We start from the raw sequence: 14,977 nt of genomic DNA, 5'->3' as shown, positions 1-14,977 counted from the left end.
ATCATTAAAACTATAAACCGAATTTCAAATTTTAAACTAACAAACTTTTAAAAATATGATAATTAAGTAAATATTTTGTTTCCATAATTAATAATAAGATTTTCTTGTTATAAAAATCTATGTAACGTTGGCAACAAGCTTCAAACCGTCATCCCATACATATAAATAACCATTTAGGCTAATTACTAACTACTCATTCTAATCACAACTCACACACATACACATTATTATTCGATCCTATACATTCTGCAAAAACCTGAAGTCGACAATGAACAATCTTTCATCGATCACCGTCGATCATACTCGAGTCACAACACCGTCATCTACTCCGGCAATGTTACATGATCATCGGAACAATATGTCGTGTCAAGAAAGGTAACATATTCAACATTTAATTAAACCCAGTTTGTTAAAACAAGTTATATAACTTATGTTTTCATATATTATAAATAATAATAATAATAATATTAAGATTGTTTGTTACTATGATTATGAACTCAGGTTATTATTGCCTATAAAGAAACGTTGTTTTACTACTGCTTTCGAAGACAAGTATGATCATCAACAAGTTAAAAGGTTTAATCAAGAATGGTATGTGTATATACAAATAATAATAATATTATTATTATTATAACATAAGTTTTCATCATATGTATACTAACACGTTGCATGTTATGATAACTCAGGTTCTTGCCTATAAAGAAACGTTGTTTTGTTACATTCGAAGATGATCAACAAGTTAAAAAGTTAACCGAAGACGCGATAATCAAGAAACCCGAAAGTGTGTTGATGGAGAAGAAAAAGAAGAGGAAGATGCCTAAGAAGATGGTGCATGGACTGGTGGTGAACAACGACTCAACCGACCAGTTGAAGCGGTTCATCACGGGTGAGATGTTCGGTCTAGACATGAAGTTGGTGATCCAGAAATCGTTGTACGAGAGTGACTTGAATACGACGCAGAACAGGTTAAACATGCCCGTTAAGCAGCTTGTGACGCGCCCACACGAGTTCTTGACTGATGACGAGATGCGGGTTATTGAGGATGGTGGTAAAGATGGTATGGAGGTTAAGGTGGTGGGTCCCACGATGAAGATGTTTGAGAAACCGCTGAGGTTGAAGACTTGGCATATGAAGAATACCGATAACTTTGTTTTGAAGACGAACTGGAACGAGTTTGTGGGTCGTAATAAGATGGTTTTGAAGACGTATACGATGGTTCAAGTTTGGTCGTTTCGTAAAGAACGAGAGTTGTGCTTCGCTATTGTGCCGGTTTAGAGAGCCGAAGCTGTGAAAAGTGGCGTTTGATGGCTTAATGAGTTCGACTATTCATGTTGAGGTTCTTTAGTTTCTAAGTGTCTTTGATATTGTGAATTGGATGATAAGTAATTTCATGAGTTTTGATTAAGAATTGTTAATGAGTTGTAATTCCCTAGAGTTTGTTAATGAGTTGGTACTTTTTGTTCGCTTTATGTATTTTCCAACATATAATAACATTCACTCATTTATGATATGATGATAGTTTACAACTTGATAGCTTGTGTTCTAATGCTCTAATTCTTGTAAAACTATGTAACCAAATGCTGGGCTAAAACATTGGGCACCTCAAGCAGCACAGCCCGGCCCAATTAAAAAGATCAAGCCTACAACTACAACGCTTAGAGGTGCACAAATCGGGTTTTTCAAATACCCGGTTTCGGGTATGGAATTGGGTTTAGGTATAACCGGGTATTGAAAAATCGGGTATTGACGATACCCGGTTCGGGTCCGGGTATTGCCTTCTAAAACCATACGCTATCTATCGGGTTCGGGTCGGGTATAGAACCGAGTATTTCAAAAAACCGGGTATTTGAATACCTTATTTTTAAGTATTGAAAAAACCCTACTTTTGGGTTTTTTCAGGTTATTTTCCGAGTATTTTTCGGGCATAGATTGGATTTTTTAATGGGTTGCACTTTTTAGGGGTATTTTTCGGGTATAGATATGAAATTTGAAAAACTCGGTTTCGGGAATTGGAAAAACTGGTCCCGGTTATCGGGTATTACCGGGTACAAATCGGGTCAGGTACGGGTTCGGGTATTAAAAACCCGGGTATAAACAAACCGGTTCCGGGTTTTTTTTTTCCGAGTTCGGTTCCGGGTTTGGGTTTTTTGTGCACCTCTAACAACGCATATGAAGGCCGGTCTGTGAACATGAAACACTTGTCTCGCATACTCTACAATACTTGCTTTTGGCTCTTATAGTCACTATTTATTCATGGATTCGCTTACACCAACAGGCACATTATTTGACGATAAAACAAACACATTCGAGTATGTATAACTCATACATTTAGACATTTAGTTTTAACTTTTAACTTTGGTAGTATATGGCTGTTCAAAGAGCAAAGCAAGTTAAAACAGATGAACTCAATTCAAGATTGTATTTCCGTTGTGCATTGTATATTAAAAAAATGTGTTTTTATACATTTTTTATCTTTTGAAATATTTGTAGCCGAGTCAACATGGTGTTGAATTGTTGATGTGTTAAATGGGCAACTTGTTGTTGGGCCTCACTGATGCTTGGACTTTTGGGCTCTTGTTGTTGGGCCTTATTATACGAGCATTTTACACTAGCACGCCCACAAGTCAATAAGTCACAACTGAGGTCATACTAGCTCAATAAACTGCATGAGCAACTTGCATTGGCTCAAACTGATTTTATTTTTTTGAGTTACAAGTAGACATGTACGCATATACTAGTTTGGAACAAATGAACCAGCTTCCAACCCGACCCGATCGTAGCTTAAAACCGGCTTAGTTTAAGAACCAACCCATTGGGTCGTGACCAATTCGTAATCTCGGTCCCTCAAACCGGTTTGGACCCGACCCGATATGTGTGCACACCAAAAAAAACTTTTTTTGTCCCAAACCGGTTTCAACCCGATCCAAACCATCGGGTTGAACATTCTTGCGTCCAAACCGGTTTTAAACCCGATCCGGTTTCTTCCAAATCGGGATTGACTATGCCTTGACCAAGTGGACCGCCTTTAACTCAAACCGGTTTGATTCCTTTTGATTTTTCGATAAATTGCTAAACAAAATGTACTTTTTCATACAAACGCTTTTCGAATACTCTCTTTGGCTCATCTTTTTATTTTACATGTCACATGTGTAAAAATGGTATATATCTACAAGAATACCGGGAAAAAGAATACTAAAAAGGAAAAATCAACATTTTAATATATACAACAAATAAAGCTTTTTATATTTTCCTACTTCTCATTTCTTCTAAATATATTTTTATATTCATTATTTAACCAATGACACCTTTGTAGTTTTCTCATGTTTCACAAAAAAACTTTGGTTGTTTTATGCAAGTAGTGATATTAGTTTGAATTTTGAAGGGTGAATATTAACATGTTGTATATATTCATGGGTTGAAATGGAAGTTTTTGCATCTAACGTGTTTGGAATTGGGAGTTGGAGTATTGACTTTTGTCCGTAGTTGTAAATTTCGGATTCTCTTGGTTGCTAACGTACGCAATGGCCAATGGGGCACGATACTATAATTATATTTTATACACACAATTACGATTGTTCAAAAAGCCCGTGGCTCGCGGATCGCTTGAATCTTGTTCGAAAATAGCTCGACTCGAAAACGCTTGATTCTTAATGAGCTCGGCACGATTTCTAAACGAGCCGAGCTCGAGCCATAGTCAGCTCGGCTCGTGGCTTGACTCGTTAGCTCGTTTAAATTAAACCCCTAAAGTTTAATATCTATATATAATAATAGCATACCAAGAAATAAATAAATAAATAAGACTTATACATATATTATGTCACTCGATACTTAAAACATTATAAAAGAATAACTAAAATAAGACATATAAAGTTATAATTCTCTACTTTATAAATTTTATATACTATATGTGTTAAAATTACAAATTTTGTCTTTTATATATCAAAATTCGTAAAATATAAAAAAATAAATAAAAAATAAATAAATTTAAAAAATTAAAGGAGTCCGGCTCGACGAGCTCAACTCGAGCTTTAAACGAGCTGCGCTCGAGCTCGAATTTTTAGCTCGATAAAGAAAATGAGCCGAGCTCGAGCAAACTCTAGCTCGACTCGTTTACAACCCTAATACAATAAACATATACTTAAATTTCCCATCCTAAAATAGTTGCATATTCATAAAAGATAATAATATACATAGTTGATCTTAAACTAGAGGTGTTTGTAGCATTTGAAAATGCAAGACTCACAACCAAGAACCCGTAAGGCTAAAAACACCTCAACCCTATTGAGGAAGACCAGATCACTAATGTCTTAGTGGTTTTTACTTTTTACATGGTAATGGTAAACCCGTGTAGCAAACAATGCAACATTGAACTTTATACTTCGCATTTGTAAGTAGATTATTAATCAATAAGATTATATATTTCTTTTATCAGAATCAATCAGAATATGTAACTTTTTTTTAAATAACATACATGTTAGAATCTGGTGTCTGATGACATGATATAAAAACTCCCGAGGTCAAATAAAAGGCCCAAATAAAAAGTATATATAACTTTTTCTACTATTCAGTGTTATCCAAATGTGAATGAACATTAATTTTGTACATGAGGTTTGCTTTGTTTGATGATGTAAACAGTTTATTTGTAATGATGTAAAAGGTTTTTGTGAATCGAAAAATTATTAGTTTGCGGTATCATACTGAATATAGACAACGGTGAGTTAACCATGTACAGATTTATTTGTATAAACTGCGAGCCGGTTTGTATTTTTGGGTTGGACCGTTCGGGCTGCTGCGAGTACAGATTTACTGCATAAACTATTGTCTAAAAACAGATATATTAATAATCCATATATCACATTAATCAGTCAAGTCTAATAAACATATCATCAACTCATTATAACAAAATCCAGGTAATCAAAAGGCTCAATTCATAACCAATTATAACAAAATCTAAGACTTGTTAAGCCATCAAACAACACTTTTCGCAGCTTTGGGTCTCTAAACCGGCACGATCGCAAAGCACAACTCTCGGTCTTTACGAAACGACCAAACTTGAATCATCGTATACGCCTTCAAAACCATCTTATTACGACCCACAAACTCGTTCCAGTTCGTCTTCAAAACAAAGTTATCGGTATTCTTCATATGCCAAGTCTTCAACCTCAGCGGTTTCTCAAACATCTTCATCGTGGGACCCACCACCTTAACCTCCATACCATCTTTACCACCATCCTCAATAACCCGCATCTCGTCATCAGTCAAGAACTCGTGTGGGCGCGTCACAAGCTGCTTAACGGGCATGTTTAACCTGTTCTGCGTCGTATTCAAGTCACTCTCGTACAACGATTTCTGGATCACCAACTTCATGTCTAGACCGAACATCTCACCCGTGATGAACCGCTTCAACTGGTCGGTTGAGTCGTTGTTCACCACCAGTCCATGCACCATCTTCTTAGGCATCTTCCTCTTCTTTTTCTTCTCCATCAACACACTTTCGGGTTTCTTGATTATCGCGTCTTCGGTTAACTTTTTAACTTGTTGATCATCTTCGAATGTAACAAAACAACGTTTCTTTATAGGCAAGAACCTGAGTTATCATAACATGCAACGTGTTAGTATATATATGATGAAAACTTATGTTATAATAATAATAATATTATTATTATTTGTATATACACATACCATTCTTGATTAAACCTTTTAACTTGTTGATGATCATACTTGTCTTCGAAAGCAGTAGTAAAACAACGTTTCTTTATAGGCAATAATAACCTGAGTTCATAATCATAGTAACAAACAATCTTAATAATAATAATATTATTATTATTATTATTATTTATAATATATGAAAACATAAGTTATATAACTTGTTTTAACAAACTGGGTTTAATTAAATGTTGAATATGTTACCTTTCTTGACACGACATATTGTTCCGATGATCATGTAACATTGCCGGAGTAGATGACGGTGTTGTGACTCGAGTATGATCGACGGTGATCGATGAAAGATTGTTCATTGTCGACTTCAGGTTTTTGCAGAATGTATAGGATCGAATAATAATGTGTATGTGTGTGAGTTGTGATTAGAATGAGTAGTTAGTAATTAGCCTAAATGGTTATTTATATGTATGGGATGACGGTTTGAAGCTTGTTGCCAACGTTACATAGATTTTTATAACAAGAAAATCTTATTATTAATTATGGAAACAAAATATTTACTTAATTATCATATTTTTAAAAGTTTGTTAGTTTAAAATTTGAAATTCGGTTTATAGTTTTAATGATTTAAGTGTAAATAATATGAATGCTGTTCAAAAAATTATATATGATAATTAATATAAAATTAAATCTGAATGTGTATGTGTGATTATGATGACTTTGTACATAATTTATTTGTATGTACACAAAATGAGTTCCATTACAATAAAATCTAAAACATATAAGATTCTAATTAGTTTCCATATAAACGCGTATAATTTTTATTCAATTTTTTATTACGAGTATAATTTTTTTCAAATATTTAAATTTTAGAATTCGGTTTTATAGGTTTAATCTTTTTAACTATAACTAATATTATTCATACAGAAACTCATATTTCACGTGTTAATAAATTCAATATTTTGTAAACCAATAATTTTAAAATTAAGGATTTAAAGCAATAAATAACAAATATCGAAGATTTAGTAAAAAAAATTTCAAATGTTAGAATAAAATTCAGATATTTAATAACTAATTTGATTATTTATAACAATAATAAATAAGAGTTAGTTAATTAACTAGGGTTTTACCAGACGCGTTGCGCCGGGCAGGTTAGTAAAATTCAAGTGTCGTCGGTCCCGACGTTGAGGTGATAAGCAGAACTTGACATTATTAATAGGGGGGGGGGGGGGGTCAAAATATTGAAAAAAGAAAAACCGAAAATCAAAGAATTACTTAGTAAACCTCTGGTCTTCATTGCCGGAATCCGTCTACATTGCCGGAAAACCTCCATGAAAAACTTGCATACACTCCTTTCTCCACCTCTCGTCTTCCCCCTCACTCTCGGATTTTATATATCGGAATGATTCAAGGGGAAGTTCTATATTTGCTTAAAGTTTAACATTGTTCGACGGATTTCCGGGAGGGCCACGACCCCTCCCCGCCCTTAATAAGGTCCGCCATTGGTGATAAGTCGACTCGAATTCAATCGGTTCGGTGTCGTGCGTTATGATATCAGAACTAAAACCTAAATATAAAACAAAAAAATATAAATTTGAGGTGGACTAATGGGTGGTATCGGTCAGTAAAACCCGGACATTGGGAAGACCCCGAGTGTCGTTGATTGTGGGCGTTGAGACTGTGAGTGTACGCAAATTCGATTGGTTTTTGTCATATTCATTACGGTACCAGGGCTAAAACAAAAAAAAACATTGGCATTCGGTTGGTTTTCGTTACGTGCGTTACGGTAACGGATTTAAAACAAAATGCGATAAGTCTACGTGAATTCGGTCAGTTTCCGTGACGCTCGTTAGGATACAAGAAAAAAATTGTCATTCAATCAGTTTTCGTTATGGTACCTGAGCGAATAAACGGATAATATATATATATATTGAGTTGCACGAATCGGTGGTGTCCATCGGTAAACTTGGGTGTTGGTAAAACGCGAGCATTGTCGGTCCCGGACGTTGAGGCGATGAGTCTAGGCGAAATCAGTCGGTTTCTATTAGTTTGTTACGGTACCGGGGTTTAGATGGGCCAAAGCTAAAATGAGCCATTGGGTTAGTTTTTTAAAAATGTTAACAAACTTTAAAATGTCATTGCGTTATTGGGTTTTAACTTTTAAACATTATAGTTTTTTTATAACTATTTTACATGAAAATACATTAAAAAAATAAAGTACGATATACATATGTAAAATTCTCCATTTTAGCATGTTACATATTATAAATTCTCTTTTTTTACACATTGACCATATGTCCATATGTCGATATATACTTCTCCCCATATTAGCATGTCACATATGTAACACAGTGTATGTAAAAATGCATGAGCGTACGTAACATGTGAAAACATAAATTTTTGCCAATCTTTTTTAAGAAAAAAAAAGTTATATCAAAGTTTTTTTTACTCGAAAATATTCATGTGTATATGAGCTCTTCCAATTAAAAAAAAACATATTTTTTGGGTGGTTCTTAAAATTGTCATGACCCATAGGAGTTCTCAAAATACCTTAACCCTGATTTCTTAAATATATATTTTCTAAAAATATTCAAATTAAAAAAAGTAGTTAATATAATTTTGAATTATCATTTCAATTTTTATTATTTTTTAATCATAGTTAGTTAAGTCCATATGTTGTAAACATTTGTACATTGCACACCAATATATGTACTACGTACCAATTTGAGTTGTCCTATTATTATAGAAAAATATACAAATTAATAAAAAGATGCACATTATGCATATATTATTGTTTTATATATGATCTTATATATGGAAACAATCTCAAAGTTGGAGATTATGATTATTTTCCTTAATTACAAATCTATTCACATATCCAAATCCTATAACTACACCATCAATGAATATAACTATTATAACATAACACAAACCCAAATAATATAAGTTATATAACCAAACCCCAACTCTTTATTCTTCCTCTATCGATACCTTTCATGGCTGATAATATTACGATGATCGAAGACGCACCCGCGGCAAGAACACGCAAACGAAGACCAACGATCAAAGAAGACGATTCTTACCTTCTAAAAATCCAAAAACTCGCGAATGCAATGTTAAAATCCATACGTGACAATGAGTTAGGCTTAGCAACAAACAAGCCAAAGGAGACCGCAAAGAAGAGGAGCGTGCGGACGTTGTCAGCGTCAACAACATCCGCTAAGAAGAAAAGAAAGGTGCCGAAAAAATACGTTCGTTCCCCCGTGGTGATTAATGAAGTAACCGAGAGGTTAAACGAGTTTGTGACGAACGAGTTGAATGGTACCGAGTTGCAACTCGTGATACAAAAAAGGTTATATTATTCGGACACGTTACAAAGTCAAAACCGGTTGAGTATACCGGTTAAACAAATGGAGAATAATGTTGAGTTCTTGACTACGGACGAGACACGGACATTGAACACTAAAGAAAACAAGATTGAGGTTTTGTTGGTGGGGCCCACATTGGAAGTGTATAACAAGCCTATGGAGTTGACTATGTGGAATATGCAAAGTAGTGTGAACTATGTTTTGAAGAGACGTTGGTTTGATTTTTGGATGGAGAATAAGGAGTGTTTGAGGGAGGATTCTAAGATTCAAGTGTGGTCGTTTCGTAGAGGTCGGCAGTTGTGTTTTGCGGTCGTGTGTGTCGAGAAACCGGGTGGTGGTGATCAAGGTGTTGTGGAAGTAAAGGATGAAGATCAAGAGGATGTTGTGGCTTAGTTGAGGATGTATTGTGTTTATGTTTCTTTAGTTGTTTGGTTTGTTTGAATGTTTGGATTTTGTTGGTTTTTTAATTGGTTGAGTATAACTAAATTTGATGATCAGTGTTTTTTTTTATGTTTGATATTAGAAAAGAGGTGATGAAATTGTTTTTTCAATGAGTTGATTAAAACAAAAGTTAACGTTGAATTATTAATACCTGTTACTTGACTTTTTTTTAATCTTTGTTTCATTAGTGTTATACCTCCAGTCTTGAATAGATAGGGCTTATCATTAACCGAATTGAGCGAGGGCTTGTCTTTACTAAGTTCGTTTACAAACCGAGCAAAATCGAACATATTTCCAAGCATTGCTTGGCTCATTTACGCACCGAGCCAAAATCGAATGAGCATTAACCGTGCTTTTTTCGATAGTGCATCGAGTGAGTTTTAGGTAGACAAGATTGGTTGGGTAGCTAAGTTAGGTAATTTGTTTATGGAAATTTTAGATATTAGACAACTCGTTAGTGGGCTAGGCTAGTAATTTTACAGTATTGGACCCGTTTGATCACATAGAAAATTAGATAGTGGGCCAATGTAATAATGTATATATCCTTGTATAGTTGTATATATATTATAATTATATGTAATATATTAATAATAGTAATGATAATAATTTAAAAAGGTAATTCGAGCACGAGCATATATATATGTTTGATGAGACTCAAAGCTGTGAATTCGGGTCAAACGTATAAGAAGCTTTCATTTGTAAATAAAACAATCGTTTGAGAGAATTTAGGGATGTTTCTTTTATATATATTTAAGATAAGATATTGATTTTACAAGTTTATGATCAAAATTTTGTTTTAAAACAAAATTGTTTTTAGTTTATTAATTTACCTGGTTATTTAAAAAAAAAATATTGACAAACGACAAGTTTATAATTTATCGTAATCAAATTTGTATTTTATTATCTTTTCAAAATTCAAATAAGTTAGTTAACGATTAGTTTATAACCAAATTTGTATTTTATTTTCTTTTCAAAATTCAAATAAGTTAGTAACTTAATAAGTTAGTAACTTGAACCATTTTTTAATATAAAAGTGTTGAAACACATACTTCTCCTAATGAAACCATTCGATTTCAAGCTCCCTCAAAATACCCTATTTTTGTTACATAGTTTCTTATCTAATTCTCAACAGATTGAGATTCAAGAACATGAAACTTACTTGGGGATTTGCCGTCGTTGTGAGCATGAGAATCAGAAGCTGCTGAATGGTGTATATCATTAGAAGTGGAACTATTGAAGCACATACTAAGCTTATTATGGACTCTAAAGTAGTTTCAAATTATGAGCACTGTCGTGGTTCGGATTCTCATGCTCAAGACGTCGATAAAACCGCAAGTGAATCTCATACGTGACAATGAGTTAGGCCTAGAAACAAACAAGTCAAAGGAGACCCGAAGAAGAGGAGCGTGCGGACGTTGTCAACGACAACAACATCCGCTAAGAAGAAAAGAAAGGTGCCAAAAAAATACGTTCGTTCACCCATGGTGATTAATGAAGTAACCGAGAGGTTAGACGAGTTTGTGACGAACGAGTTGAATGGTACCGAGTTGCAACTCGTGATACAAAAAAGGTTATATTATTCGGACACGTTACAAAGTCAAAACCGGTTGAGTATACCGGTTAAACAAATAGAGAATGTTGAGTTCTTGACAACGGACGAGACACGGATATTAAACACTAATATCCGAAGTGTTTGAGGGAGGATTCGAAGATTCAAATGTGGTCGTTTCGTAGAGGTCGGCAGTTGTGTTTTGCGGTTGTGTGTGTCGAGAAACCGGGTGGTGATGATCAAGGTGTTGTGGAAGTAAAGGGTGAAGATCAAGAGGATGTTGTGGCTTAGTTGAGGATGTATTATGTTTATGTTTCTTTAGTTTTGTTTGAATGTTTGGATTTTGTTGGTGTTTGATTCGTTCAATATGATAAAGTTTCTGATTAGTGTTTTTCGATAGTTGACGTCTGATACATAAACGAGGTAATGAAACATGTTGTAGATTTAATGAATTGGTTAAAACAAGAGCAAAAAAATATTAATAAACTAAAAAAATGTTTGTTTATGTGTTTTGTTTTTCTTTGTTTCATTAGTTTTATACTTATCACTGGCGGACCTACACTTAAGGTGTAGGTATCGTTCGACCTCTTTAAAATTTTTTTAATAGATTTATATGTGTTAAAATCTTGATCGATCCTATGAAATTGAACACCACTCTCTTCCATATCGTTCGACCTCTTTAAAATTTTTTTAATAGATTTATATGTGTTAAAATCTTGATCGATCCTATGAAATTGAACACCACTCTCTTCCAATCCTTTATGAAAAAAAAAAACTCTTGGTCACCAAAAGCATCTAAGTATCAACGTATGGGCTACCATGTATGCGTGGATTTTATAACCGCACCCGAAGACCGAACCTTACCTGAAGTGATCTAAGACCCAAAGAAACCAAACTTGAAAACATCCAACCTAGAAGAATGAACCCAAACCCGTTTGAAGATTTGCGTTTATGTTTGATACATTCTATGAACTTTCTTGCATGTTGTGGTTTGTTGAAACATAATATGTGAACTTTCTTGCTACTTTATTATTATTTTTCATAAAGTTGTGATATAATAAATTGAAAGAAAATGTTGTTAAGTTTTCTTTTAAGAATTTCTTAGATACACCTCATATGCTTAGTGGTGCCTAATAGGACGGCATGTGTTATCTCTTAAGACTGGTCGCTATGGTGAGGGGCTTCGAAGCCCCTCCTCAGTGCCACGTCAGCGCCACGTGGACACTGGGGGGCTTCGAAGCCCCACTCGAAAGACGCCTCTCTATGGTGTGGGGGCTTCGAAGCCCCTTTAATACATATATACATATGTACGTATGTGTGTTAGAGAGATAGAGAGAGAGAGGGCCCCACCATATCCGCGCCAGCCGTTTGAACCACCAAATCATCGGCGCCCAATGAAGAACCGCGCCCCACTGTAGAGTTCGGTGCCCATCGGCGCCCGCCAGCTCAGCCATGGGCGCCCCATAGCGTATAGTCTAATGATTATATATGTTTTTTCCATAACTTTGCATATTTGCATAATAGTAACTGAGTTTGATTTAACATTTTTTTCTTAGTTTTATATTAATATAATTACGTGTATTAAAGATCCCAACTCTCACATTTTCTCCTTCATTTCATTCTTGACATAGAAAATTATGACGATGGCTTGATCTCAAGGTTTAGTGATCGAATTTGGAGAAATAATGCACAACTGAAATGATTGTAACAATTTTAAAACTTGATTACTATTCACTTATCTAGTTTGTATTAGAGGTCTACAAAAAAACAATCCATAACCGGTTAATCAAAAACCGAACCGAACTGGTTCGTTTCTCAAACCGGTTTCCAAACCAAACAAAACCGCCGGTTCGTATAGCGATTTGGATATTCTTCAATACAACTGGTTTTAAAACCAGCTTAAAATCGTCCCGAACGGTCTGGATCAGTTTGGCTACTTCTATGCTTAAACCAGTTTGGAATATGCAAAAATAAAACCGGTTCCGTTTGTAAAAAATCTGGTTTTATACAACTCTAGTTTGTACTAGGGTGATTACGGGATATAAATTGAACTGGGCTTTGATAGACTAGTTGATACCCATTATAAGCCCAATAAAAAATAACTAGATACTTGGCCCATTACATTCTTTTAATTCATCTAAACCAATTTGAAACCCTAGAACCAACCAAGGCCTACATAAATAGTAACACACTTTAACCTTAATCATCATATCATGTTCTTAGCCGCACCCATGTTCTTCCCGACCAAACTGAAACTCAAACACAAACTCATAGATCTTTGCACATAATAGCCCCTTGCAACTTGAAGCTTATAGCTGTAAGGAACAAAACGAGATAAAGGGTATTATTATTTGTGCTAAATCAAATATATAGTTTTGGCAAAACATTTTATTATTTATAGTTAGCAACAAGTGTTATGCTAAACGGTAACGTTTTGCCAAAACCACATATAATACCATTTTTTGTTATTTTTTTTAAGTTTAGTTATTTGCAAAATGATGAAGAACTTTAATCTGAATTTATATTTGTTGAATTCTTTTTTAGTACCTTCAAAGTTCTCTGAGTGCTTTATATTTTTTATAATATTAATAATAATATTAATTATTGTTTTATGTTTTGAGGCACCTATTTTCATAATCTGGTTTTATTATTGCTGATCAGATTATACGAGCATGGTGCAAAATGGATATTTTTTTTCATGTTTGTTATTTGACTTATTTATGTCAAATTAATGATTCTTGAAAAATTACAGTTTTATAAAAAAATTAAAATAAAATTTTTGGGCTTATTAGCTTTGTTTTAATGTTTTTGGGTTTTACATGGACATGGTTTTAGTTGTTTTTTATAAAATATTTTAATTTGTGTTGATTTGTTTATTAAACTTATGAAAACAAGTATTACTAGTATTTATTGAACTATGGAGAAATGTATAACTTGTTTAATACTCTAAATGAATTGTTGGTTGCTTTTGTTAATATTCCAAAATATCTTTTAGATATTGTTTTTTCAATTAATTATTTTTGTATTTGTTTGTTGAATCCTTTATTTTGACAAGAAAATACAATTGGGAATATTTTGTTAAGTTTTGCTATTGTTATTAGTCATATGTAAAAGCTTGATTGTAGTTGTTCAATTGTATATTTAATAGTTGATATTTTGAACTGTTGCAATTAAGGTGGTGTTTCTTTTTTCAAAAAGAGCTTCCTAACCTCTTTTGTCTGCGCTGCGCAGACCACGCTCAGACATTGAGGTTTGCAGGCCGTTTGTTTTCCGAAAGATAATTCATTAAAAAATGTCTGCGCGACCTCTTCCTCACGCAGACATGAACCATTCACTTCTCACCTCTTCTAAACATTTTCACCAACATCATGTCACAATATTAACTCCTCATCTTTCACTTCCAAACCCTAGATTCCTTCTCTCTAACCTTCTTCTCGTCACCCCCTCTCCCCACCTCCGGCGTCTCACCCCACTCCCAACTCCGGCCGTCGCACTCCCAAATCCGGCCGCCGCTAGAGGCAGATCCAACTTCGGCCATCGATGAACATGCCGATATGTTTGAGAATTTTGCAAACTAAAAACATTAGCTCCTATCTAATTTAGTGGTGAAGATGGGAAATGGTGTTCTATGAAGATTTAGGTGCTGTTTGTTTTTCCTTAGAAGCACTTCTCCACCTCTTTTGTCTGCACTGAGAAGAGGGCGCGCAGACGTTGGGCTCTGCAGTGTGTTTGTTTTTTCGAAGACGTTTCATTAAAAAACGTCTGCGCGCCCTCTTCTCCCAGAAGTGTTGGGATTATTACTTCTAACCTCTTCTACCATTTTATTTCATCGATCATCATATCCTCCTAACCCTAAACTCCTCTCCACTGCCCCATCCGGGAGCTCCACACGCCACGCCGGCTTCCTTTACACGCCACGCCGGCTTCCTCCACGCCCCATCCGGCTTCCTCCACACCGCCG

The 14,977-nt window shown here is 34.6% G+C and overlaps 2 protein-coding genes and 1 non-coding gene across 3 annotated transcripts; 2 read left to right on the top strand and 1 right to left on the bottom strand.

Moving 5' to 3' along the window:
• On the top strand, positions 1 to 1,643 carry LOC143552712 (B3 domain-containing protein At5g24050-like). Its single transcript, XM_077042860.1, has 2 exons — positions 1 to 591; positions 687 to 1,643. Exons 1-2 carry the CDS (start codon positions 431 to 433, stop codon positions 1,273 to 1,275), a joined length of 750 nt encoding a protein of 249 aa, XP_076898975.1. The 5' UTR covers positions 1 to 430; the 3' UTR covers positions 1,276 to 1,643.
• A 3,318-nt stretch (positions 1,644 to 4,961) lies between these two features.
• Positions 4,962 to 6,017, bottom strand: LOC143552687 (B3 domain-containing protein At5g24050-like). The gene is made up of 3 exons (XM_077042839.1): positions 5,911 to 6,017; positions 5,683 to 5,772; positions 4,962 to 5,587 (listed from the first exon to the last, which is right to left on the bottom strand). The coding sequence occupies exons 1-3, from the start codon at positions 6,015 to 6,017 to the stop codon at positions 4,999 to 5,001; spliced, it is 786 nt and encodes a 261-aa protein (XP_076898954.1). The 3' UTR covers positions 4,962 to 4,998.
• A 7,488-nt stretch (positions 6,018 to 13,505) lies between these two features.
• On the top strand, positions 13,506 to 13,584 carry LOC143552735 (small nucleolar RNA R160). Its single transcript, XR_013138702.1, has one exon. It is a non-coding gene; the product is annotated as a small nucleolar RNA R160 (small nucleolar RNA).
• The last annotated feature ends 1,393 nt before the right edge of the window (positions 13,585 to 14,977 follow it).

Source organism: Bidens hawaiensis, unplaced genomic scaffold (assembly GCF_021521415.1).
Source record: "Bidens hawaiensis isolate Kalapana, Puna unplaced genomic scaffold, B.hawaiensis_p1.1 tig00017009_1, whole genome shotgun sequence".
Lineage (NCBI taxonomy): Eukaryota > Viridiplantae > Streptophyta > Magnoliopsida > Asterales > Asteraceae > Bidens > Bidens hawaiensis.
The sequence above is the reverse complement of the archived record's forward strand: the minus strand, read 5'-3'. Positions and strand labels throughout refer to the sequence as shown.